Source organism: Nesoenas mayeri, assembly GCF_963082525.1.
Source record: "Nesoenas mayeri genome assembly, chromosome: 1".
Taxonomy (NCBI): Eukaryota; Metazoa; Chordata; class Aves; order Columbiformes; family Columbidae; genus Nesoenas; species Nesoenas mayeri.
Window position 1 is genome coordinate 61224286 of NC_137541.1, and position 24870 is coordinate 61249155.

Below are 24870 nucleotides of genomic sequence, written 5' to 3' on the forward strand. Positions count from 1 at the left end.
ACTGCAGAGCATCCAGATCTCGCATTGAATACAGAATGATTAATTTCCTCATGGGCTTTTCTATAGTGGTGTTCTCATTGTAGTGTTTGAGTTGTGTTGGTTTTAATTTTACAAACATCAATGAATTTATCTTCAGAGCTCCCTGCTGAGGAACAGAGATAAAAGCCTGTATTTTCAAACATGTCAGTGTATTTGGGTGCTCAATTAATGAAGCTTAGAACCAAAACTTTGCGAGTGCTTAGCATTTTCCTTCCTCAGAGAACAGTTCCCAGCCACCTTGGTCCTAGACACAGAAGGCAGCATTTCCACAAATTAATTCATGGGTGACCGAAAGTGGACACACAGAAAATGGGGACCACACGGATGGTAGTTGGGGAGAATGTAATTTCTTTGGCTCATCCATGTTCATAATAGCAACTCTCAAAAAGGGTGAAATAAAATCCAGTTTTCAATTTCAATTCAATTGTCTTAACCGTGTGACCATGATTCTTCCTACCTATATTTGTCTGCTAGGCTCACTACACAGCCCCCAAGCTCTTCACCAAACAGCTGCCATCTCAGGACTATAGAGTCCTATTTCATCCACCATGTACCACAAACAGAAACAGAGTTTGTGTAGAAACTAGCATCTGATCCTGTGTCTTACTTCATGAACATAAGACACGAGCAAATGGCAATTCATGGGCAATTTTTATTCTGGTGTTTTCTCAGAGTCTTGATTTAGCGACCTGAAGTTGTGATGAACAAGACAAGCATGTATGAGCTGAGGCAGAATTAACCAGGGGGTCAGGAGCTGGAATGGAGTGTAGCATCAAAAGAACAGATTTGGTTTGGGAGGAAGCAAAATGAATTGCTGGGCAGAAAGCAGGAAGACATGTAGGTGAGCAGTCTTACATCACCTTTGTTAATAAAGCTGAGGGAATGGCCAATGCTAAATCACCTCACACAGAGACAGGTAAAAAGGTAAAAGACAGTACTCAAATAAAAAGAACCACACTATAATGTTGTTTTCCCAAAGACAAAAACAAACAAACAAAATCAACAACAACAACAACAAAACCCACAAAACTACAAAACAAACCAACAAAAAACACACACAAAAACCTCAAACAAACAAAAAATCAACCTGAGGACTTTTCACTGAAACTGCTTCCTCCTTTGAAAACCTACCCTTTATTATCAAGCTGTTGACCTATTATCAAACTGTCAAAAACACATCACTTGTTATCAACCTGTGGCTACACTATGGACACATCTAACTATGTATGATAACCACTGCTTCTTATTAGAACATCTCCAAGAATATTTTTAAGCTCGGGCTTTTTCAAAGTAAATTATAATTAAACTTTCCCCTAAATAGTTCAAAGTAGACATCATGCTTGGAAAATGTCAGCTCAAGCAGCTGAAGTTTAGCAAAGCTATAAGCTACTGAAAACAAGACCTGGAAGGCAAGCTTAGTCAACTGTAGACAATATCCCTGCACCCTCTCCACACAGGCTGAGTGTTTACAGGCACTGCGATAAACTGCAGAATTACTTGGAACCTATCACTCCACCTTGAAGGTGTTGCCATGAGTTCTAGCTTTTTCAACCAGGCGGTAAGATCTAAACATGTACCACGCTCAGGGGTGAGCACTAAAGGGACTCACATAATCCAGTCTTGTCCCTGTCTCTGTTGAGTCCTGACTAAACACTCAAGCTCTTCTAATGTCAGAGGAGCATTAAGAAAAGATTTAAGAAACAGAAAAGACCTAAGTTGCACCCGTTTAAGTGTCTGTTGAAAGAAAAGAGTTCTGCTGGGCTGGGAGACAACTCAGTCAAAGCACACAGGCAATCTTCAGCCCTCGGGGCTCTTTCATTTTTCATCAAATTCATCTCCCACAATAGACAACACACCTTAGCCCTTGCTTTCGCAAGCTGAGATTGAGCTTCATTCTGGTGCACTCTGTAATCACAGCAGCCACTTTGTTACGCCTCCTGCTTATCGTCTTGCCAACTCGGTAGTCAACATCTTCATACTCTACAGCAGGGGTGTCAAACTCATTTTGACCTGAGGCCACATCAGCCCCATGTGGTTACCTTCAAAGAGCCGACTGTAATTTTAGGACTGTATAAATGTAGGAGTAGTTGCATTAATACAGTCCTAATATTCCATTCGGCCCTTTGAAGGCAACTGTGAGGCTGATGTGGGCCCCGGTGAAAATGAGTTTGATATCCCTGCTCTATGGCTTCTCCTCTGAGTTGGACTCAGTTTCACATGAACTCTCTCCCACAGACCTGTTTCCCCAAATGCCTTGCTAAGAGGATTGCTCTGTCACACAAAGCCCCCTGTGCTTCCCCTTAATTTACCTTATGGATACAACAAGCCCAGCCTCCCACCCTAAATCCTGCTGCAGGAAAAAGCCATTGCCTGCTGCAGTGATGAAGGTGACATTGCTTTGAATGCAGGAGTTACATAGCAAGGTTACTTGCTGCCTGAAGCCAGTTACAAAAGGAAGATGGCTCTCCAACATCCCCATCACTGGGCTCAGCTGAAAACAGGAGACTTTATTTCTCATTAAAATTCATAGATCTTGTGACTTTTATAGAAATAGCAAGAAGAGTCCAGGATGGCAGAGATATTAGGGCCAAAGAGTACTGACTCTGAGCAAAAACTCATTCTGGCTGCCAATAATAAGCATATTTTGTAATAAGTGACTTTTATTCTTAAAGCCACATCTAAAACATTGATCTTCAATATATTCAAACCTGAATAATTCTGATTTTGCTATAGTGCACCAATATTTAGTTCATACAGGCAGTCTTATATGAAGGTACATCTGTAGTACCACTAGATTGTTTGATGTAGCAAGTCACACTGCACAACCTTCGCTAAGCTTCTAACAAATTTCAGAACCTATTGTTCATTCCTGGAGAGATTTCTGGCCACGGGCTCTATCAATCAGCAGTGTTTTATGAACTAATCCACTAAAAGACAGAGCCACAGTCCTTGCAGACCAATAACATGGTCTTTGATAATGCATGTATCACATCTGTGATTGGCTCACAGTTGTAAATTCAATTTGTTGCTTCTTTTAATCATAAAAGAAGAACAAGGATTAGTTAAAAATCAGAATTAATAAATCATAATAAATCACCACAGAAAGAACTGGGGAGAAAAACAGTAAGCAAATCCAAAAATAGCACCTGCTTAGAAAAACTGTATTCCCTAAAAACACTCGATTTTGGAAAATAACTCAGAAGTAAAATCTCAACCTTTATGTATTTCATTTGGCTGTGAAGTCCTAGAAGAGCAGATTCATTGAAAATTTTAAAAAAAAAGAATTAAAAACGTATATACATAAACATTGTGTGTCTCTGTAAAAGCAGATAATGTCTAGGATTATAAACTCTCTATTTAGACATAAGTACACTGCTATCTTCAATAGTTTTGCATTTACCTCTCCTCATTTATTATCACTAACAATATTTGCATGAAAATGAAGCGTCTGGTTCTTCAGAGTTCATTCATTTGTGCAATTCATTTCCCCACCTGAAACTTTAGCACTGTGATATGGCAATTGGTTGTTGAGGAATTGATTAGGTCACAAAGAGAGGATTAGAGTTCCAGGTGGGAAACAAACAGCAGGAAGAGATGAATGCCTAAGCAAGAAGACTTAGTTTCCATGCAATTGCCCTTGGTTTGTTAGCCTTAACAAACAATAAAGGAAAGAAATCCACACCTCTCAGCAGAATTGCTACCAGTACTCATTTTCTAAGAGATGGCAGCTGCTTCTTAAGGACTATTCTTCTTCTGTCAACACTGTGTTAAAAACACAACAGCAATTAGTTTCACATGCCATTGTTCTTTTTCACTGACAATTGCAATCCAATATATTATGACCCTAAATCTGATACATAAAATGAAGCGTTTACAGAAACTTACAGCTTGACGTCTCTATTCTAGAGCACCTTTTGGAAGCTGGGCATCTGAAAGTGCTTTACAGCAACCATGAGGTAAGTGGATGAAAACTTCGTAGGTACATTGTGTTTGTGGGAAATGCCTGTTTGGAGTGTCCAGCCAGGCCAGTGAGTTGCATTCCTCCCCACACATCTGATTTCACAGAATCACAGAATGTTGGGGATTGGAAGGGACCTCAAAAGACCATCTAGTCCAATCCCCCTGCCGGAGCAGGAACACCTAGATGAGGTTACGCAGGAAGGCTCTGATTTAGGACCAGAGTGATCTCTGTAGCCCTGTATTCAAGAGGATTTATGGTTGGAGACCCCAGGCAGCAGCTGATCATTTGCCAGTGATGTGCATGCCGACAGCAGCAGCTCTGGCTGTTAAGACTTTGTGGAAAGCTCAGTTTCGCAGGGCCAGCCCCTTAGTGTCATTGTCAGAAGTCCTGTTCCCAATAGAACTGACCCATCACTAGGGCAGACTGGGGTCGCTGCAGCCAGGCTGGACACTTGGCTTTCGAAGTTCAGCAATAGTTAGCTGCTTCTCTGCTCAACTGATGGAAGAAGAGCACCCCAAGGCATCTCCAGCACTTCCAGGAAGCCCAGTGTAACAACAGCTCAGCAGGAGGACATCTCTTGAAACCACGGCAAAAAATTTTGCCCTGTTTTGACTAATGGTCAGCACTGAATACAACAGGGCCATGCACAGAGCAGGACTGAGACTCAACCACTCCAGGCAAGCACCTGACGACAAAAGTTCTTAACGCCTCCAGAGAGTAGTTTTTGTAGACCACATACTACAGCAGGGCATACTACTCCTCGTCTGATATGCTTTTGACAATTATTTGCGGTATTCAGTCACCTGCAACATAGGCATTAAGGCTCATAGTCTGAAGTTGTTCCATTGAGAACTGCTGTGCCATGAAAGACATGCATTTATTCACCTTTGCTGTAAAGACCTCAAGTAAGTACCCACCAGTCAAGAAATAATGGAGAGTACTAAGCCTTAATGACTGTACTCTGATTTCCCAACAGATATGTTAGAGAGTCTGGCTTGGAAGAAGCTAATTCTCTTGATTGTTTCCAGAGAAACCTGCTAAGGAATAAAATATCCCAAAGACAAAAATGAATGGAAAAAAAAGAGGAAATTTTGGGCTCACAGCCATAAAACCCAAAGAAGAAATTTTTCTCAGGAAAAGGGGAACAGATGCCCAGAGAGCACATGTAGGAGTAGTACTCGTTCAGCTTGGGTACTGGCAAGGTCAGAGAGAATGAGCTGAATCAAAAAAGTCTCTGCAGCTCAAAACACAAGCTGCAAGAAGATCCTGAATGCTCCCTAAAACCTGCCTGCCTCACAGAAAAGTGCTCCCACAAGCTGAAGAAACTGAGGTTGGGAAGTGCACACAAGATTGATTATATTTCTCTAGACAGGAAATTCTGAAGCAAAGAGCAATGCTGGTTACTAGTGCTGTGCAAGTTCACTGTGTGTATGCTGGGGCTACCCTGACATAATAAATGGCAGCTTCATGTCACCCACCAGGACTGGAGTGAAGAACTTTAAACTAAAACCAAAAAATTATCTGTTTCATGGCTCTGCCTCCAAAAGACTACAGGAGGAGGAAAGGCTGATCAATGATGTTTAGGTCTACAAAGATTGCTACTGAAATGACTGAGTACCTAGGAGCCCTGGCAGATCTTGGAAAACTTGTTGACTTACAAACAGAGGCAGTCAGTGGGTATCGAGGGTGCTCCTAAAGACCTAATGATGTATCCTGCGGTCAGCATTGGTTGTAAGACAAGAAGGGAGCCAAACCAGGAAAATATGGAGAGAAATTTCCATCGGAATGCATCATAGAGGTCAGCAGGGATATACAATAACAAAGTGCCAAAACTCAGGGGAGCCAACAGCTCACAAACCCAGGAGATCTAGATCCAAGACAGCGTCTTGACAAGAGTTCAGCATGCAGAAACAGAAATGTGAACTCAAACAGACCCGACCGATCTCCTTGGGTTTTCTGTTTAAGAGATTGATGTCTTCCTGAAAATTTTATTGCTGGAACATTTTTATTCAGTCTTCATTTTTACACTTGGTCAAACAGAGTTAGAAATGGACAGCTGTTTTGATGCCATTTGAAAACCATGGTGGATGTCCTTTCAGATGAGTTTTGCGAGGAATGATGGAAGAGAAACTACAAGAGCTTTTATCAGCAATGAGCCAGATGTCTCCATTATTCTTTTTTTTTTTCATCTAATGCTGTCATTTTAATATTTTTCTTTTTTTCCTCCCCCCTACAATACTTACCTCCATCCAGGACAGATGCGTCCTTGTTACTGTTGCCTTTAAAAGTTTCACATGCATGTTGTTGATAAAGCAACAATAATACTTCTGTAGTATGTTTTTCACTAGGGGAGACTGAAGCATTTTCTAAGGATCAATTATTCTTCACAACCCATTTCTGAAGCAGACACTATTATCCCCAGTTTACAGAGGGAAGAAATGGCAGATAGGTTAATTAACTTGCTTAAGGTCATCCAGTGATTTAGTAATGGAGCTACAAAAGAACCCGAGATTCAAGAATTCTCATTCCCAGTTCCTTGATCTAACCACTAAGAAATACTCTTTCTCTTCAGTATTAAGTACTTCATTTAAATTGCTGATCATTTATTCTGACATATCGTTGAACTATAAATTATTCAGTCTAAATGACAAGCGTGTAGACGTGTGGAGATCTACAGCATCCTCCCCTGTTCAGCTTCATGCACCCCCTGCCATGCTGAACAGCTTGCCTGCCATTAAAAATGGACACACTACAGTTCTCTGGAGAACTGTCAATACCATTTCAGGCATCAGTCCGAGGGCACTTGCTCTCTTTCCCCAGGAGGCAAGAAGGCTGCCACAACAGCCCGGCTCTCTGGGAAGGCAATAAGCTTAAGATCCCAGCTGGTTTTGAAAAATAATTTCTATTTTACTCTTATGCTGCATCTCCCTCCCAAGTGTTTCCAGTGTTAGATAGCTGGAGCGGCAGTATTTAACAGCTGCATCTTTGTAGATTTCACTCTGTGGCGTTAGTTTGATGAGTTATTTTAAAGTCAAAATATCCTTCAAATGCCCACCCAAAGTCTGTCAGTCTCTTACCACAATACATTCTCTCCAGAGGGATTTATACCGTGAGACGTCTCCATGGCTCAGCATGAATCGCTGCGCAACAAAGTACAATTGAAGTTCACCAATTAATCATGATCACATAAAAAATGAATAACAAATGTACTCTAAACGCAGATGTAGCCAATGCAGCTTTACCAGATATTCAGAGAGTCCTTCTACTTGACTCAGATTAAGACGATTTTTTTCCCTCATACCAATATTTATAACAAGAAAATGTTAGAGATCATCTTTAAGCATGAGATGATAGTTCTAAGCATAAGACTTAGGAGTGAAGTTGATTGCTGTGTCATATAGAAATTACTCAAATGACTCACTTCCAAGATCAAATGAAAAACGTTGACTCTTCTTTCCCCATAAGTGTCAATAAACAAGCACCAATGAGCAAACTGGCATCCTGATTTTTATTTTTCTTTCTTTCTGATTCTGCCTTTGCCTTCTCAGGACACACCCACCATGGCTCTAGTGTTGCTTTTTGTCAAAAACTTTCCTTAAGGCTATGTAATGTTCAGTTATAACTGAAATACATACACAAGATGAATTAATCTGCTAAGTAATTCCAGATCACTATTGATCAAATAAAATAATTCCAGATCAAATTACTGCCAACTCTTGGTAAACAGGTCTTACATGTACTTCATCATGAGGTCTCTTGGTGTCCCCCCCCTTTTATTTTTTGGCTGTTCTGCATGTGCTCCATGCATGTTTCTTCACTCAATTTCTCTTCTTCACAACGGTCCCTATGCAGAGAATGTGCATGATGTCCCCAAGTCCCATGTTGGCTTGTTCTCCTTTAACTCCTTTCTAGGCTTTTATTTTTTTCAGTCACCCATCTGCCACTGATTTTCATCTAAATAATTCCTGACAAGTCCAAACACTTTGCTCTATTTACCACAAAAAGCTCAAGAGGATCTTACAACACATCCACAGAATTCACCTCATCACAAGCCCATTCCTGTTGTCAGGCTCCACTGCTTCCTTCCATTCCTGGTTGTTATCATCCCTTAGCATGTCTAGTCTCATTTGGACTCTGAAAACTTCAGAGTGGGGATGTTCATTTTATGTGTCCTAAAGACTCCACACACTCCTACAGTGCTACATACATAGCATTACATTGGTCTGATTAGACAGGTGGCTTTGCACAGCAGTGTAGATACCCACAGCTTCCAGGAACTGGAGGTCTAGCTCTTGTGCACCCCATCTCCACAACCACCCCATCATTCTGCACTAGCATGAAGGTGAATGAACTTCACAGGAACAAAGGTGTGGGACATGTCTTACATTCCTGTCACCTCCCCACAGTGATAACTAAAGAAATTAAGCAAATAAGTACCTTCTGTGACTAGAGGCACAATAACAAAGAGTTTGGGCAGCAGCTCAGCCTTCATCCTGAATGTTAAGCAACTAGAACAGGAATGCAACCTCCCATGCACCACTGACAGTAATTATTCCTAGGAGTGCATGCTACAGCACTGCCAGGCAGCCAGAAAGGTGACCAGCCTGTCTAACCTGCTCTCATGACAGGCATCATCTCAAGGAGAGTGATTTGGACAATGTTCTCCACAGTGAAAAACATTACCCAGCAAGCTTAAACTCCCACCCCCAGATTCTAGGGAGACACATTGTCCCTCAGATGAGGTGTGCAAGACAGTTACAGGTTGCAAAACAGACCATGCTCCACCTCTGCAACTTTGCAGCTGTGTTAAGTTGTCACTTTGTTGACTGTTGTGACTTTGATGTTCCTTCCTAAGTGTCTGTACGCTCGCTGCCTTACTGGCTAACATGCTAACTGTGGGTGATTTGCAAGCAATTCTCCTCATAACCATAATAATAACATCGACACAACAACAAAAATACGCTCTTGTGAGTGCACATTTTTGCTTTGTTCCTGATAATATTTGCATGTTTATTGCACGGCTGACAGCAGAAACAATTGATTTTAGTGAAAAAAAAGGCAGAAGAAATGAACTCATGCAGACCTATTCATATATGTGTGCTTCCATCACACCAAAAACAGCTATGCTGGAAATCCTCGCATGCACAGAGTTATACATTTGTATGCCTGCAAAATGTAGGCAACAACACTGGGTCTCTGATGAGAAAATCCCTGTGTTGCAATGACTTCCTAGTGATGCAGAGCTGTGATGTTTAACCACAGAAAAGAAAGTCGATTTGCTCACTGCCCTGATGAGGAACCGCCATAATTCTCACGTCAGCCTAATCCAGTAAATGTCTCTGGTCTGAAACTCAGCAGAGTAACTTTAGACACTCAGACACCAGGCTGATGATGTTGGAAAACAAGAATGGAAGCAGGACGACATGATTCAGTCCATTTTTAGGTAAATCATCTGTTTGAGGGAAACAGGAAGATGTTTTCCAGTGGTCTATATGCCACTTCTCTGAGTTTGGCTAAAATGCAAGAAGATTTGGATATTTTCATTGATGAGGAGAAATGAGATAAAACTGACGTAATTACTGAAACTGGCAGGACAATGGGAATGAGAATATCAGAATACTTTGCTGCAATCCTTTTAACCTAACAAAGACATTTGAAGATATGAGAGGGTAACAGTACATATTAAACCACTATCATTACTTCAGAGATGCAGAGACAGTAACTTGTCCCAGTCGACCCTATCAAGGAGGGGTGGAATGCAGTGGAGATGGCTACAGAGAATCCAACTACTTATTCCTTCAATATACCATAACTTGCGCTCCGTTTGGCACTGTATGAGGAAAAAGCCTCAAATAGCCAGCAACCATTGTCTCACTAGAGTTTCTAAAACTTATTTTCTATGACAGAAGCTATTTTAGTCTATATGCAGTAAGTATTTCAGAATTCATAATGTTTAAGCAGTTTAATAACAGGACAAGAAAGAGGTGGTTGCTTAGGAGCCAGCAATCACAATTTGATTACAGTAAGCAAAAAAGGACAGTCCCAGACAGGGAAATACTCCCCTACACACACAGAGACATTTCAGAAAGACTACCCTCAACACAGTGAGAGAAATGATGAGAAAAATACAATTAAAAAATAGAGATAGAAATGTAAATGAGAATTGTTATGATCTTACTCCATAATCTAGAAGTGATGATCGCTTAATTAACAAAATAGCCAATTTAGGCTGAAGGACAATTTTGGCTCAGCAGTATGGTGAAGGAAGCACTCAGAAGTTAAAAGCATAGTATAGAACAATGCAGAAAGGCAAAAATATAGGAAAAAATGTTCTGGAGTATACAAAAAAATAAAGACTATAGAAAATGCCTGAGTGATGTGACTACAGACAGTAAAATGCGAGTGCAACAGTGCCAAGGTATATGACTAGACAGAGACAGTAAATAGCATAGAAGTGGCAGAAATTATAAAATCTTCTATTGTCTCCCTAGAAAGATTAAGAAAGAGGTGCTATATTGTGAAGTTAAAACAAACAAACAAACAAACAAAAAGGTAACACTTTTCAGTCCATTAGTGAGTAAATAAAAACAGTCAACAACATTGACTAGAAAAAACATTTTAAAATGAGGCCTTCCAGGGAACTTTTGCATAACAATCCTTGGAGAACTGCCAAAAACCTCTCAGGAATATTAATTTTACAAAATCTTGGAATACGAAGGAAATTACAGAAGATCATGCCTGTGTTCAAGAAGGGCAAGAGAGGTGAGCGGGGTGTCCAGGCCACAAAGCTGATAAGCCCAGGGAAGAACAGAGAAGGTGACAGAAAATTAATCATGGACAGACTAAGGAATAACAAGATATTTAATGCCTGGGAGTAGACAGTCTTCTAAAAAACAGATCCAGCCAGACAAAGCCAATTTCATTCTTTGATGGCATTACACTTTTGGCTTATAAATGTAATCACATAATTGTCATTTACTCAGATGTTTGCGCGGGGCCTGATTTAGCACCTCCTGGCACTGATTAAAAATTAGCATAAATTGAGCACCAGGAAGGCTCATGTGAATTGTGCTCAGGAAGGGGCTGAGGGGCTGCCAGAAGTGGGGATTCTGGGGAAGGGGTATGAGGCCTTGGGTGTTTTCTGCTGCCCCTAGGTTTCACAGTATCATAGTATCACAGTATGTTTGGGATTGGAAGGGACCTCGAAAGATCATCTAGTCCAATCCCCCTGCTGGAGCAGGAATGCCTAGGTGAGGTCGCACAGGAAGGTGTCCAGGCAGGTTTTGAATGTCTCCAGAGAAGGAGACTCCACAACCCCCCTGGGCAGCCTGTTCCAGTGCTCTGGCACCCTCACTGAGAAGAAGTTTTTTCTCAAATTTAAGTGGAACCTCTTGTGTTCCAGCTTGATCCCATTACCCCTTGTCCTATCATTGTTTGCCACCGAGAAGAGCCTGGCTCCATCCTCATGGCACTCACCCTTTATATATTTATAAACGTTAATAAGGTCACCCCTCAGTCTCCTCTTCTCCAAACTAAAGAGACCCAGCTCCAAGGAACATTTAATGAAGAACTATTGGTTTTACATAACTGAGGACCTGGCGCCTGACCCCAGCAGGGCAGAAAGACTGATAGACATAGGACTGTGAATCCTTAATGTAAAACACAGTCTCTTCCCAGAATATATACTGATACCTGTATACATACTGATAGCTGTATTTACAAATTAATTTAGGTGAAAGGACCGAGAGACATCGGGCTATGAATTGTTAATGTAAAAAACAGTTTCTTCCCGGAATATACACTGATACCTGTATATATACTGATACCTGTATTTACAAGTTAATTTAGGGGGAAGTGTAGCCAAAGCACCAGGGATCCATATCTTAAATAGACTGATAAGGGGAAGGGTATTGTATGCGTCGGTGTAGTCTGCAAACCCTGAAGTACCCAACCAATGGGGAACAGGGAAGGGAAATTGCGGCCGGGGTTTGGGGGTTTATAAGCAGGGGCTTTTTGCCCTATTAGGTGTGCCTACCCTTAAGTAGAACACCCGGTGTTGCAATATCGCTATTAAAAAGAATTGCTTTGCTGAGAGATCCTGCCTGAGCCTATTATAAGTGCAAAATAATTGTACCCTATAGGGGGCATGAAGGTGGGTGACCACGAAGCGCGGGCAGCGGACCCGCATTGCCTCCCAGCACCGCGACAAGGCACCACCCCCTGCGGGCAACGAGGAGGCGGCGCCGTGACGGGGGACACGGACCCTGCTGCCCACGGACCGCCCCGCCCCGCCCCGCCCCTCACGGAGCCTGACGTCACCCGCCGCGCCCGCCCCCGCGCATGCGCCGCCAGGGACGCACCGCCCGCTGCCCTCCGGCCCGGCCGCGCCGCCCCAGGGTCAGCCCGGGACGGGGCTCGGGGCGGGCGGAGGGGTGAGACGCGGTGGGGGCGCAGCTGCCCGCCCGCGCCGGCCTTGGCGGGGGGGAGCGGGGCTGGAAGGAGGGAAATGAGAGCCGGGCGCTCGCCCTGGGGGGTTCGGCCGAGCCTGCGCCGCCTTTCGGGCCCGGGGAGGGATCGTGGGCCTCGCTGGGGCTGCCGGGCAGGTCACGCGGTGCCGGCGGTTCCCCCGCTGGGGTTTTCCGCGCCTGCCCGCTGGAGGGAGGCGAGGCCGCGGAGCGGGGGTGGCGGGGCTGCGCTGGACCCTGCCCAGGCCAAGTGCCCCTCGGGCTGGGCAGCGGCCCGGCGCGGCCTGCCCTTCCCCCGTAATGGAAAAATCAGAAGTGAAATGGAAAGTTCTCCTGTCACATGCTGGGTGAGGAGGGAATGGTCTGAGACAGGCTGGTGGATCAGGAGGTAAAAACCCGGGCTAGGACGGCAGGGCCAGGCAGTGAAGGGCCGGGAGCAGGTGAAGGCTCAGCTCCGCAGGGTGGTTTTGCTTTTGGTGTGTCAGTTACCAGTGTGTTTTCTGGAAAATCGCTGTGACAAGAACAAAACTGTTTTGGTGGCGCCTCATAGAATTGGAGGTCACCCTAAACCAGGCTTGGATAGCTCTGGCACATGAAACTTTGTAGCCTTTGCCTCTCTCATCTCTCAAGCATTCTTAGACCAGCAGGGATTAACAGTCTTGGCTTGGGCTACTTAGAACAGAGAACTGCTGGAGAGGGTCCAGCGTAGGGCAACAAAGATGATGAAGGGAGTGGAGCATCTCCCTTATGAAGAAAGGCTGAGGGAGCTGGGTCTCTTTAGTTTGGAGAAGAGGAGACTGAGGGGTGACCTTATTAATGTTTATAAATATATAAAGGGTGAGTGCCATGAGGATGGAGCCAGGCTCTTCTTGGTGGCAAACAATGATAGGACAAGGGGTAATGGGATCAAGCTGGAACACAAGAGGTTCCACTTACATTTGAGAAAAAACTTCTTCTCAGTGAGGGTAACAGAGCACTGGAAAAGGCTGCCCAGGGAGGTTATGGAGTCTCCTTCTCTGGAGACATTCAAAACCCGCCTAGACATCTTCCTGTGTAACCTCACCTAGGCGTTCCTGCTCCAGCAGGGGGATTGGACTAGATGGTCTTTTGAGGTCCCTTCCAATTCCAAACATACTGTGATACTGTGATTTCTTTAGCGATTCTGAAGTGACAAGCAGGTCCCTCAGACCCCTGGTTTATATTGTTTAGGAGTAGTTACATTTATACAGCCCTATAATTACATTCGACCCTTTGAAGGCAACCGCAAGGCTGATGTGGCCCACAGTGAAAATGAGTTTGACACCCCTTGCTTAGGACCTAAAGGTATTTTCACTTTAAGGCTGTAGTTGGAGGAGTTTAAGCAAGTGTTGTGTTTGAGTTGAGTCTGGTGATATTTTCAGTGACGACGTGATGAGTTTTGGGAACAATTTGTTGCTTTATCTCTGAATATAGAAACTAGGACTGGTTGTTCTGAAATGGATGGCTTGGCAAGACTTATTGATCTTCCCACATGTAGTAGATGCTCAAGTTGAAGTGCTGCTCTGTGATCATTTAAGAGCTTCTGTCTTATCACACCAGGCCTCCTGCCTTAGCTTGAGGTTTTGGACACTTTGCCTTCCCTTTTGTTGCTTTTCCCATAATTCTCTGACTTAGACTATTTGTATTATTTTTGTGCCTGATTTTTTTTCCCCTGCTTCCTCTCTAGTGCTTTGCTAACAAGAGTAAATCAAAGTAGATGCTTGTACATTAGGTCCTTCAGTGAGCAAATATATGTAAGCAAGGTTATGAATACTTCAGATTCGTGGTATTAAACAACAGGCTCCTTGTTATCATACCAAAATGGACTCAGCCTTGTCCTGCTGATTATTCTTGCCCTTGCTCCATGCTATTTAATTTTTTATACTCATTTTCTGGAATCAGCTGTGCAATACTTCTAAAAACAAGAATTTTAAACTTTAAAGTAAGTGTAGTGCACTTGAATGAACTCTTGATTAATTTCTCTAGAGAATTATGTCATCACTTGCTCAAAAAGGCTACAGTAGAGGCAACATAACAGCTTCAAATATAGCATCATAGAACTCTTATTCTTGTCCATTGCATCCCATTGTGCAAACAAAAAGTAAAGATGCAAACAAGAGGAAAAAATGGAGATGGGTAGGAACACTGAGAGAAAACCCTTCTCCACGCTCCTTTTAGAGAGTGTAGATGTTGTCTCTGGTGGTCTAATGGTTTTGTCCTCGAAGCATTTATGTTGCAGAGTTGTCTTTAGTTGGGATACAGCTGAAAAAGAATGAAAAGTTGCTGACGTGGGATTTTATTGGAAAAAAATAATCTGGCATGGGGAAATTATATTTTTCCTCTCTTAAAAGTAATAGAGATAGCAGGAGAGACTGAAAAGAGAATGGAGAAAAGCTGGTGGGAATGTTCCAGGGAAAGAAGTTGAGATGGGAAGGATTTGTGTGATTCATATAGAGAAGCATGATATATTTTATTCATTTATACAGCTAATAGGCCATTTTTCCTTGATGGACTGTAACAACATTCATACAGTGTTTTAAATAGGATGAGACATTTTCACAAGAAAAACTTCTAGGTTGCTTCCTCGGTATATTTAAGAGGTGTCTCACCTTGTGCTTATGTAGAAGTCAAGAGGCATCACAGTGGGAAGCATTTTTGGCAGAGTTCACACTGTAACTGGTTCTTTAACTTGAGTTTAAGGTGGCCTTAAGCAAACTGAGTCTGATCTGCTAATAAACTAGCCATGGTAAATTGTGGTTCAGTGTAGGTACTTTCATAGTCTGTATTGCTGTCTGTAGCGTCCTAGTTAGGCTGCTAATTGTACTTGGTTTAGCATAGATATTCTTTATATGCAGGATTATGTACTAAGATAGACTGACTTCATGCAAGGAATGAATGACTTCAAATGTGTGACCCATGTAAAATGAGTTATTTTGTTTGCTTTAACTCTGGGATATCTTGCAATACTCAGTTATCTTAGAGTTGTGGTTGTCTTATGTTTCCTTTTGCAGGAAGGTCCGTCTGTGTGTGTGTGCCCGCTCTTCCTTGGGAGATGTCCAATGTTTCCAATTATGCCCTTCGAATGGCCCGGCTGAGTGCTCAGATATTCGGAGAAGTTGTCAGGCCAACTGACTCAAAATCAATGAAAGTAGTGAAGTTATTCAGTGAGCAGCCTCTGGCCAAGCGGAAGGAGGTCTACAGCTGGTATCCTCCTCACAACACCTACTATGCCCTCATGAAGAAACTCCGTTACTTTGGTCTCTACAGGTAATCTCTGTGCTTATAGGGTGGGAGCAGGACTGGAGATGGGAAAGGGGTGGGTGTGAGTTTTGTTATATTTCCTCAAGGAATATAGGAACGTAGAAAAAGGTTTAGTTCAGAGTATCGTGCATATGGAAATAAATACTTGATTGTTGCACTGAGGGCAAGGAGAGTAGAATAAATGACTGCTGTCTGAGTAACTTTTACTATAATTAGAACCTTTTGTGAGAAAGACTTTAGGTGTAGTTATAGGCAACCAGTTATATAAGAAATAGCTCTTGCTTTGGCTTTGTGAGGCAGGGAGGAGAGCTTTCTCATAGATAAGACATGGGTCTTTAGTTCTGAATATGGCAAATTGATGTGCTACAAAAAGGTGATATTACCTTATCACAAAAATTGCACTAAGACAGTCTTACCATATATTCCTTAATTATTCAACAGCTAATAAGTGAAGTTTAGAAGAGAAGGCAAGTCTGTGTTAGGGTGGAGGGGCTTTTTATCCTTTAAAATAAGCTAAATTAAATTCAAATGTTGTTTAAATAGCCTTATTAATTTCAACTTCATCCAAACCAGTTGTATGATTTCTAAATTAACTTCCACAGTCTCAAGTAGGAAAAACTGAGGTGCAAAAGAACCTCAGCAGGAGTCAAATGCGGTTCTTTGACTTCCATTGGGTAGCACTAAAGAAGTCCCTTAAAAGTGCTAACCCTGTAAAGTCAAAACAGCCTAATTTCTATTGCTAGTATCCCAATACTAACCATTAAGGATTGCATCCAGGATGTTCTTGGTTTAAGTGGGCATGCAAACACTTCCTAGAAGAGCTGTTTACACAGAAAGCTTCAATGACATGATAATGTTCTTTACTCTTCTCCTGCCCCTCATAATCTCAAGTTCCTTCTCTAGCTGCTTTGTACACAGAGAGCTTGTAAGAGGATCAGGTTTGCTGGTGAGAAATATGTAATGAAGAGTCATAGACTAATAGGCCCTGATAATAACTGACAAGTGTTTTGTTTCCTTTTTAGAAAAGTTGTGTTTAAAAATAGCAGTGCAGCAATCTTAGGCTACTTAGGATGCAGTTGTGACTTTTGAAAAATACTTTTGCACTGAAAAATAGAGACTGATTAAATAGAATTTAGTAGAACATTGAGAATTCATTATCTCTGCCAGCCCCTTTTTCCTCCTTTCTGTTTTATTCTCCTTTTCTACCAGTAGCTGATGCTTGTTTTCATAATTCATTCTTGAAGTCACCTGAGAGCAGTGTCATGTACTGTAATTACTGCTCAGCATGCCCCTGTTTTCTTGGAAGCTAATGACCTAAACTTAGTATCTAGCATAGAAACACAGTGTGCTATTGCTAGGCTGCCAAGCTAAATGAGAAGGGGGAAATTCTCATCCTTATCTCTTGCTGATTTTCATGTTTTAATGCTCATTTAAACACAGTGGATCCATAAATGCAATGGAAATAATATATATATGTGCACACATCGTTTGTTGCTGAAAAGAACAACCTCGTTTTGAAAGTACCAGAGGAAATCTTTCATGTTATTCAGCTGAAAATTACTGCTAGGAGTAACACTGAATATACTGCAGTGAGTTTCAGTATGGACTTCACTGTTAAAAAGACTTTTGAGGGGTTTTTTAATATTATCACACAGTTCATAGAACCTTTCACATCTAGGTATTCAAGAAACAGAGTAAACTTTTTTCTTTCTTCCCCCATCTAGGGATGAACATCAGGACTTTAAGGAGGAGATGAGGCGATTGAAAAAGCTCCGTGGGAAGGAAAAACCAAAGAAAGGAGAAGGAAAGAGAGCTCTCAAGAAGAAGTAGTACCACTTGGACAATATAATGAACTACTCTGGAAATACTGGAGAACAGCTCTAACTCAGGCTTTCTGTTCCCAGCCAGAGAGGGCTTGGCATGTTGTGAGCTGTGTATGGGGCACAAGAAACACCCTGTGAAATGCTGGAGTCCACCTTGGGAGTGCACTTGGGTCTTTGTGGTTTTACCAGTTTTTAATTTCTGTACTTCAAATATACTGTATATTGTAGCACGTTCATTTGTCAGAGCCCTCTCTTACCCAAGTAGTAAAAACAACAGTAAAAAAAGAAAAAGTGCTCAGTGGTTTTCTTGCAAACACCTGTAGTTGCTTCAGTTTTTCTGGATCTGGAAAATCACTTGGCTTTCATTGCCTGTTTGACTTTCTTTCATTAATATCAGCACTGTTTTGCATGTGGCCACAAAAAAAAGATATTTCCTGCTTCTGTTGCTGTGTGTCATCTTGCCTATCATGATGAGTTTCACTTTAGGTAGCTTGAGTGTTAATTTAAGTTGCTGTTAGACTCTATTGTTCTGCATTTTGCACTGGACAATACTTCATGGTCCATTGCCTGCCCACAGCACTCTCATTGTACCCTGAATATTTAGATACTGCAACAGAAGAGGCTGAAATTTGTTTTCGAGCTTGAGATCCCCTACTAGTTAAAGTACAGTAAGTTTACTGTAATAAAAGTATTTTGAATTTATTTTGATTGCCTGGAGGACATGTATGAAGTACTTCATAAGGTGATGAACAGTTTTACTGATACTCAATATGTGGTTTTATCACTAGGCTCCTTCAGTGTTGCAAATACTAGTGACTGCATAAATCTATTCTTACCTGTCAATCCCTGTCAGGGAAGAGAAAGTACGGAGTGCAGCTGTGCTGCTTTGCCTGGCCACGTGTGCATCTTGCCTGTGTGTGCCCTGAAACAGCATCTTTTAGTTTCCAGATCATGTAGGCTTAGAGGAACATCCTTGAGGTAGTAAAGGAAAGGAATGAAAAATATAGAGTAACTGAAGCAGCAAGTATGTGCACAGTTAGCTTGGGGTATGCTTGATTGTTTCCATACAGAGGCATCCTGAAGTAGGGAGTAGTACTCACTACCGCCATTTCTAAACCAAGCTTGTTAAAATTTAAGTGTATTTGAAGGGATTTTTCTGGTCATTGAAATCAGCAGATCTATATAAATTTGCAACAGCTCAACAACTGTACTTCACCAAGGTTATTAATTGAAGAGGTGCTGATTGTTTTTAAAATCCTTGTAGGAACTTGCAACTTTTGCCTAACTAATGTGCCCATGGGATTTTGGTGTCCTGTGTGTTGTCTGCTGATTGTGACCTGCCTGATACTGAAGAATACAGAGCCCGTGATGAGCTTTCTGAGAAGTACTTGGTTCCTGGGATGTATGTGCAGCCAAGGGGAAATGGATCTGGTTCCCTTGAATTTCTCTTCAGGAAGAGTGGCATGGAGCCACATACTATGTAGAGGGACTTGCCCAAGTAGGAAGGTTACTGCTGCCTGACATTGTTTCTGGCTACAGCTGTCAGGGGTGAAGTTGCTCAGCTGGTTGCTTTTGTGAACAGAAAGACCAGTTCTGAACCTCTTCAGTGGAATTACTGTGGCAGCTTGGGTGATTGTGCTTAACAACAGCTTTGTTGGCAAGAACTTGATGCCTTCTAAAATGAAACCAAAGATCGATAAAAATGTTTGCAGTTTAAGATGAAAAATCAACAGCATCTTTTTTTGCTCATGTGAAACACTTCAAGCTTCGACACTATAAACGTACAAGAGAGAAAGTGTGCATGCATCAACAAGTCAATTATGGTCCTGCTCCAGTAAAGTAAGTATGTGTGGTCTTAAACTTCTTATCTGGGCAGACCTGGTTATGAGTATACATATACCTAAAACACTCACACAGCATGATTGGCTGTGTTTATGTTTCTGAAAGGCTGAGGGAGCTGGGTCTCTTTAGCTTGGAGGAGACTGAGGGGTGACCTTATTAATGGTTACAAATATATGAAGGGTGAGTGTCACGAGGATGGAGCCAGGCTCTTCTTGGTGACAACCAATGGTAGGACAAGGGGTAATGGGTTCAAACTGGAACACAAGAGGTTCCACTTAAATATGAGAAGAAACTTCTTCTCAGTGAGGTAACAGAACACTGGAACAGGCTGCCCAGGGAGGTTGTGGAGTCTCCTACTATGGAGACATTCAAAACCTGCCTGGACACATTCCTGTGTAACCTCATCTAGGTGTTCCTGCTCTGGTGGAGGATTGGACTAGATGATCTTTGAGGTTCCCTCCAATTCCTGACATTCTGTGATTCTGTGAATTGACATGTAGTCTACTTAAGCACTGAGCATTTACAGAGCCTACGGAGGGCAGGGAATGCTACAGGTATTCTCTATCTCAGCACACCACCTTGCTAGACACAGATATGGACTCAGTGGTGCGATATTAGATTCTATCCCTAAACCTAATTATCTATTTCTCCGTTTTTGCTCCAAGCCACCCAGCTATTTATGGGTTTTGAGAAGCTCGTGTCATGAACAGCAAAGTAAAGGGCTTGTTTGGCTGGTCATCTATAATGATCTCTGTTGTCTGCAACCTGCCAGAGCAAACCTACTCTAGAATCAAAGCATCAGCCTTGGAACATACTTTGGGAAGATACTTCCAACATATCTAAAAAGAGGGAGAAGCTGCTGGAAGTGCCTGTGAAGTAAGCAGAAGTGAAACTAATGGACTGAATTGTTGATTTTCATCTCTGCAGTGTTTGCAAAAGCAAAATAGATGGAGGGGAAAAAAAGGTAACTTTTAAAAAGAGCAGTATAAGAAAGGTTCCTTGCTAGTTTTTCATTATCTTTCTTCTCTAATACTCATTTGGTAGAACTAGGTCTTCTCAAAAATGGCTGTTTCACCTCCTGAGATTTCACTATAAAATAAAGATGATTCAGCCATTATTGGTGTATGTCCTAGTATTAGGATAACCCATTGTTTGCTGGGAGTGTTAGTTACGCTCATTTTGTTCCATAAAATACAGTCTTCTCTCCATAGCTGGGATAGAAATAGGTGCTTTCCTACCTCCCTTCTAACCTGTGCTCTGTCATTTAGGAATAGACATTGCCTGAAGAAGACCGTGTTTTGTGAATCACAGGGCGTAGACAAATTGGAAGTGGATTCCGAAACATGCCAGGTATTAATGTAGTATGTCTATTTAGGAGGGGAAGGAGAGTTTCAGCCATATTCTGAGGGGTGAGGATGGGAACTCTTATGCTTTATACAGTTATTAATACAGTGGGATATCCATTTTACGTACAAATAATCAAGTTCAATTAGACTTTTTTTTTTTTTTTACTTTCCCCATAGAACGAATCTTTTCACCATTTAAACTCTGCTGTGTTTTTTTTTTAAACAAAATTTCACTCTTCTCAGGGTATGTGCTACTGTCCTCAGCAGATATTTGGATGACTGTTTTAATTCTTGATAGGAATAACATGGTTAGCTGATCTCCAAGGGACTAATTGCAAGTCAAACCCTTAACCTCTTTCCAATCCTGAATAGCTTTATTAAGTGCCACTGCCTCCTTATTTTACAGTGCTTTAACTATGTCTGTCTTTAATTATATTCTGGTATAATATAGTCATGGGTGCTGAGTGCTGCGTTGGTAATCACAGGGGTTTTTTGTAAACAGGCTGACCCAGTTGCTGTATATATCCTATAGGCAGTGCAGCTATTGCCAGAAGCTCTTACTATTCAAAGTCCTGTGGGCAGGCAGAAGTTCACTTGCATATGATGACACTTTGTAATGGTGAAAGAAGAAGGTAGTCTTCATTTCCGGCAAAGGTACCAGTTTGTTAAAATATATGTGCTTTGCTCAGGGAAGTATTAACTTGAAAAAAGTTTCTCGTAATTGTGGAAAGAGTTTATTCTACTTATTAAAGCAATGTGCTAAGTTTATGCAGGTCACTGAAATCAACCTGAGTTACTCTATGGTTTTAGACAAATGCTTTGTCTTACTTGCCTACGTTTCCTTAAGAGTAAAATTAGAATAATGATCACTTAGTGAATAGTGTCATGAGTGTAAGCTGCTTCTAGGATGGGAATTTACCCCAGGAGAATCTTGTGTAAAGAGCAGCTTAGTCTGGGTACGGTAGGACTTGTACCTCTGTGTATTTCAGAGCTTTATCTCAGAGACATGATGACAATTTTAACACATAAAATAAGCTGTGGTAAGTTACTGTGTTCACTGTCCTGCTTTAGACATTCGGACCTTCAAATACTGAAAAAAATATTTATTTGGTCAGAAAAAAAAAATTAAAACCCCATTTATTTCTTAAAATGTAAATATTTCTGAAAATTTAAAGTATCTGTGTACATATTTTGTGTACATATTCCTTTACCACTTTGAGTTTGAAGACCATTTTAGGATCATTTGAAAAAACAACAGTCAACAAAGTCTATATGTTTTGGAGAGACTTCACAAATCTGAAAGGCTGCTTTCTTTGATGAGGGAATGACTCTGTTTTGTATGGTTCTTCTTTCTTTTAAAGCACAAATGAAAATATGCAAAAAAACACAAGTGCTATGGGGATCTTGGGAGGATTCCTTTAAACTCAATTCTCCTCTGTAACTGCCTGATTGTGACACTTCTTGTAAATCCCTTGGGAGTAGATCCTGGAAACAAAATCCTTCAAGAGGACTCTCTCTTCATTATCTTGAACAACACTATTATAATAAATCCTGGTAAGAATTAAATTATCTGTGTAGGACAGATATTTAGGTGTATCTTTCTGTGCTTGCACAGCTGGGATAGCACAAAGAAAAGCATTTTAGTCTCTTTTTTTCTCTTCTTCACTTTTTCTTGTCCTTTTCCTTGAGTGTAGGAATAATGTCTTGAGTACAGAGAAGAAGGAACAGGTGTGAAAACATCTGAAAGAATCTGCTTGTGAAGGCTCAGTCACAGCAGAGCACAGCTATAGGGTGTTCCAGCAGTGAGGAGGGTAACTATGTAGACGGATGTTAGAGGGAAGTCAACACCACACTGGCTCAGAAATTATTTAGGCTTCTCTAAGGGGATAAATATGAAATCAACAGGATGGTGGTCGTGACATCGAAGTGTCATTATATAGATTGTATTGAATTGTTTTGGATGGAATAGTGGGGAAAACTGAAATATTTAGAAAAATTGAAAAGACTCTGAAGAAGTGGGTTTGGCTTCTGTTGTCTGAGTCAGGCAGAGCCAAGTGTTACAAAACAGCACAGGGACCACTTCTCTCCTGGAAGAGGGGACAGACTGGGTGACTTCATGCATTTTCTCATATCATAGCTAGGGCTATGAAAACAAATCTTACCAAGAGCTAAAAAAGGATTTTTATACCCATTAGGTTTTCTGTCTGTGCTTGAAAGTACTTTACTTCATGCTCCCTAAATCTGTTTGTAAATATTTCATAGAGTTCAGAGGGTGTCTCCCACTTCAGTTGTTTTTCTGTAGGTCTGATGTTTGCCTTATGGGCTGTTTCAGTATATAGGCTTTTAATGGTATTAGGAGCAAAAAATACCCAAGCTTCAGAAAGTTTAAAAACCATTCTACTGCCACACACAATGGTGTGTCACTGCAAATGCATAATTGTAAGTGCATCACATTCCTCAATTTCCCTTGCAGTCTTGCTTGGATAAAAGTGAATGGGGTCACTTGGCCCCAGTCTTTCAGAAGGGATGTCTAAAATGTGATTCTAGATTCAAGCAGCTACAGAAGTGGCCTAATTTTAGAAGCTGTGTGAATGTTGAGTATCTCCAACTTGTATCAATGGGACTTAACTCTGAATAACAACTAGGTAAATCCTATGCCAGCAAACAGGGTTGTAGTAACCTTAGGATTTGACTGGTAGTGGTCTCTTCAGGACAGCATTGGTGAAACAACACCTCTCTGGAGATGTCGTCCATATGTGTGCAATAGGTGTTTCCCCAGTGACATTCAGTGTTGATCAGAATAAAATTAGGCTGTTTGCAATGTTTGCTAAAATACCGCTCTGTCGCCTGACACCAATACAGCCAGCAGTGTGATGTGTCTCTGTATTTTCAAACTCAAGTTGCTTGATAATATCATCAAGTTTATTAATAAACATTAACGCCCTCTGAGGACATGTGGCAGAGTATTGACTAGGCATGCAAACCACTTACAAATAAGATAAAATGAAGATCTAAGCTGGAGCCCTGGAGAATTCCCCCAGAGGGGGGTAACAGAAATTGTGTTCATTTACCGAAACAAATGTGTCTTCTGGAGAGAGAAGTCATATCATATTAAAAAGGAATAACCATGTCCGAGAGCCTTTAGCAAAACCTCAAGCATCAAGCAATCCACAGCGTCAAAAACATTGAGAGGCCATTGACCGCTGCACCAGAAAATTTGCCTTTGGCCAAGTGCGTACTCGCAGGAATGATGAGAATATAGCAATGTGCTTCAGAGACTGTCCTAGTTCCCACATGCTTGGCAGGCAGCTTGTCTCTTTAGGAGAGACTAAATGTCTGTGAGGCTTGAGTTGTCTCAGTGGTAGTGAGGATTAAAGGACAAAGATGGATTGTGAACTGTGATACTGACTCTGTCAGCAAAAGACATGTTTAAATACATAAGATGTGTGCATGGGTATTACAATATCAGCATTCATTTAAAAAGATTATCCATCCTGTTTGGCCTGTCACTGAAAAATAGTAACTCTTAAAAAAACTCCAGTAAAGTGGGGTATTGCCTTGAAAAACCACGCTCAGTCACCATGATCTCTCTGTCTCCTGTCAAAGCTGCAGTTTCTGTATTTGATCCAGATTATTGATTTAGCCCTTCTGGACTCTGAATTTTTCTTTACTCCAGACTGATACCAACCCTAATAGACTTTTTCTGCTCAGTGAAGAGGCGAGAAACCAAAAGGTGCAGTTACGAACTAAACTGTTGTTAGATCAGAGATGTGGAGAGTTACCAACCCATCTGTAAAGTGCTGGAGGATCAAATGACAGCAGGTATACAGGTTGGGGGAAGATCAGCAAGCCTGGATATTATGAAGGAAAATCCTAAGACTGGAACATAATTCAACAGTCATCTTCTGAACGGCAAAATAACTTGTTTGAGGTGGAATCCTCTCCTGCCCTTACTTGGAACTCACACAATTGCGTTAGCGCTTTTCTGTCCCTAAATGGGATGGTTTTGCGTTATGAAATGTGATTGTTCACACTGGAATAATAATGCAAGGAATCTAAAACTACTTAGTCCATAAAGCTGATCAGCTTATCACTATCCAACACAAAGGACTCAG

The 24870-nt window shown here is 41.5% G+C and overlaps 1 protein-coding gene across 6 annotated transcripts; it reads left to right on the plus strand.

Annotated features, from left to right (window-relative positions):
- The first annotated feature begins 12348 nt into the window (after positions 1-12348).
- MRPS33 (mitochondrial ribosomal protein S33) lies at positions 12349-18184 on the plus strand. Of its 6 annotated transcripts, XM_080359431.1 has the most exons (4): positions 12518-12853; positions 14171-14425; positions 15495-15750; positions 17469-18184. In XM_080359431.1, the coding sequence occupies exons 3-4, from the start codon at positions 15536-15538 to the stop codon at positions 17572-17574; spliced, it is 321 nt and encodes a 106-aa protein (XP_080215557.1). In that variant the 5' UTR covers positions 12518-12853; positions 14171-14425; positions 15495-15535; the 3' UTR covers positions 17575-18184. The 6 variants fall into 6 exon arrangements, with proteins under 6 accessions (XP_080215556.1, XP_080215554.1, XP_080215557.1 ...); XM_080359430.1 differs by lacking the exons at positions 12518-12853; positions 14171-14425 and adding an exon at positions 12349-12397; XM_080359428.1 differs by lacking the exon at positions 14171-14425 and having other exon boundaries at positions 12517-12812.
- Positions 18185-24870: the final 6686 nt, after the last annotated feature.